We start from the raw sequence: 1838 nt of genomic DNA, 5'->3' as shown, positions 1-1838 counted from the left end.
ATTACATAACCAGAGAGGACTCTATTGTCTTTTTATCTAATATCAATACTCTTGCAACCAGGTGCCCAATCAGAGCACAGAAACAACCTCCACAGAGAGCCAATGCCATTGGCCCTGTGGTTGATGTAACAATCACCTTGATGACCAGTGCTTCCATCACTATAATGAATACTACTCTCCTGCCTAGGGTTATCACTGGGCCCAGGGAAAGACCTCTGAGTGTGCATAGTGCCACTTCGTCCCATGACTGAAGATGGTGTGCCAAAAATTTATTCTCATCCTCCAACAGAAAGCAGTAAAACAACAACGGAAGCAATCATTTTCTTTGGGGCTGAAAACACTATTCCTAGATCAGAAACAACTATTACTTCAGAAGGAGACCACATTACTTCAGTAAATGACCATATGCAAGAAAGTGATTTTTCGACAACTACATACAACAAGCTTACATCTCTAAAGGAAAGACTAAAATCAGAAGATGATGCTGAATCCCATATTCTTAAATCATCAACTCATCTGGAGAAAGAAATTACCACTCTGACAGGCACTACAAACTCCATGGCTAGTGACTGTATTACTGAAGATTTCATTTCAATGAAAATTGGTAATATCTCATCACCTGTTGCTACTGTGTCTTTAATAGATTTTTCCACCAACAGGGCAAAAGAAGATGTTTTCTTGGATACTATTGGCTCAGGGGATGAAGATGTCTCAACAACTTCTGAAGTCTCTGGCACACTAAAAGACAGCACCACCAACACTGCTGACACCCCTGCCCTTCCAGCTAACAATGATAGCTCCTCAGCTAAATCCAATGTCGCTGCTGATGAGGCTGTCCAGATCACTGACTCCTCTATTCCTGAGGCTGAAATCTCTCCAGCTACTGAAAAAAACGTCACCACTATTCCAGACATAACCACCGTTACAGAAGAGAAAATAACTGAAATTGACTTAATTCTTCCAGAGGATGACCCTAATGTTGTGCCTAAACTAACTGACTCTGATGAGGAAAAGTTCATCACTGTGTTTGAACTCACTACCACTGTTGAAAGAGACAAAGACAACCCAGAAGATATTCCGCTGACTGATGAAGAGTCTATGGAGGAAGTCAATGTTTGGACAGAAAGAGAGATTGCAAATGAAGCAGAGAAATATCCTGTTTTGCTAAGTGCTGTTGAATCCAGATATGACTTCATTGTCCCTGCATCTGTAGCGACGAACATCAAGGAAGATTCATCTACTATGACAAAAGAAGATTTGTCTGAAAATAATAGAATGGAATCTGTAAGTAAGGACACTGAGGCATTTTCAGGAACTACTCCCGATTTAGATGTCCCAAACCAAACAGAAGACAACTGTACAACTGAAACGGGTGTCTTTAAACTACTGAAAGAAGAACCAGATGAGTTCCTGATTTAAAGCAACAAAGGAGATGTCAAGTAGAATTGTACAATAGCCTAGACAGCTAGTTTAAACATCTGAGAAGTTTGTTGAACAAGCAAAAATCTCAATAAATTAGAGAATGTGGGCTTTTAAGGCAAGTATTAGACTTAGAAAATGTGGATGCTTAGAAATAGAGCTCATACAGCAGAATATATTTATGGAAACTTAGAAAACTCAGCAATACAACAGTTCCCCTAGTATCACAAAGTTTAATTGTTATCCAATAATTACTTATCCTAATATAAAACCTTCTAATCCCAGCTTTAGGGATATGAAGAGAGAGCAATAAAGAAAGCTCACTTCTTGCTACATTTAATGGTGTATGTTATTTTAGTTAATTCTCAATAGCATATGTTAGTATGAGTTAAAGCGATGGAGAGAATGAAATTAACATA

At 38.6% G+C, this 1838-nt stretch overlaps 1 protein-coding gene across 1 annotated transcript; it reads left to right on the top strand.

Moving 5' to 3' along the window:
• Positions 1 to 243: 243 nt before the first annotated feature.
• CABS1 (calcium binding protein, spermatid associated 1) lies at positions 244 to 1419 on the top strand. The gene has a single exon (XM_046656017.1). The coding sequence runs from the start codon at positions 244 to 246 to the stop codon at positions 1417 to 1419; it is 1176 nt and encodes a 391-aa protein (XP_046511973.1).
• The last annotated feature ends 419 nt before the right edge of the window (positions 1420 to 1838 follow it).

The sequence above is a fragment of the Equus quagga genome, chromosome 3 (assembly GCF_021613505.1).
Source record: "Equus quagga isolate Etosha38 chromosome 3, UCLA_HA_Equagga_1.0, whole genome shotgun sequence".
NCBI classification, from domain to species: Eukaryota; Metazoa; Chordata; class Mammalia; order Perissodactyla; family Equidae; genus Equus; species Equus quagga.
Note: the sequence above shows the minus strand (reverse complement) of the source record. Positions and strands in the feature narration are given on the sequence as shown.

Coding starts and splice junctions, on each gene's coding strand:
- CABS1 (XM_046656017.1), top strand. CDS start 244: ATGACTGAAGATGGTGTGCCAAAAATTTATTCTCATCCTCCAACAGAA.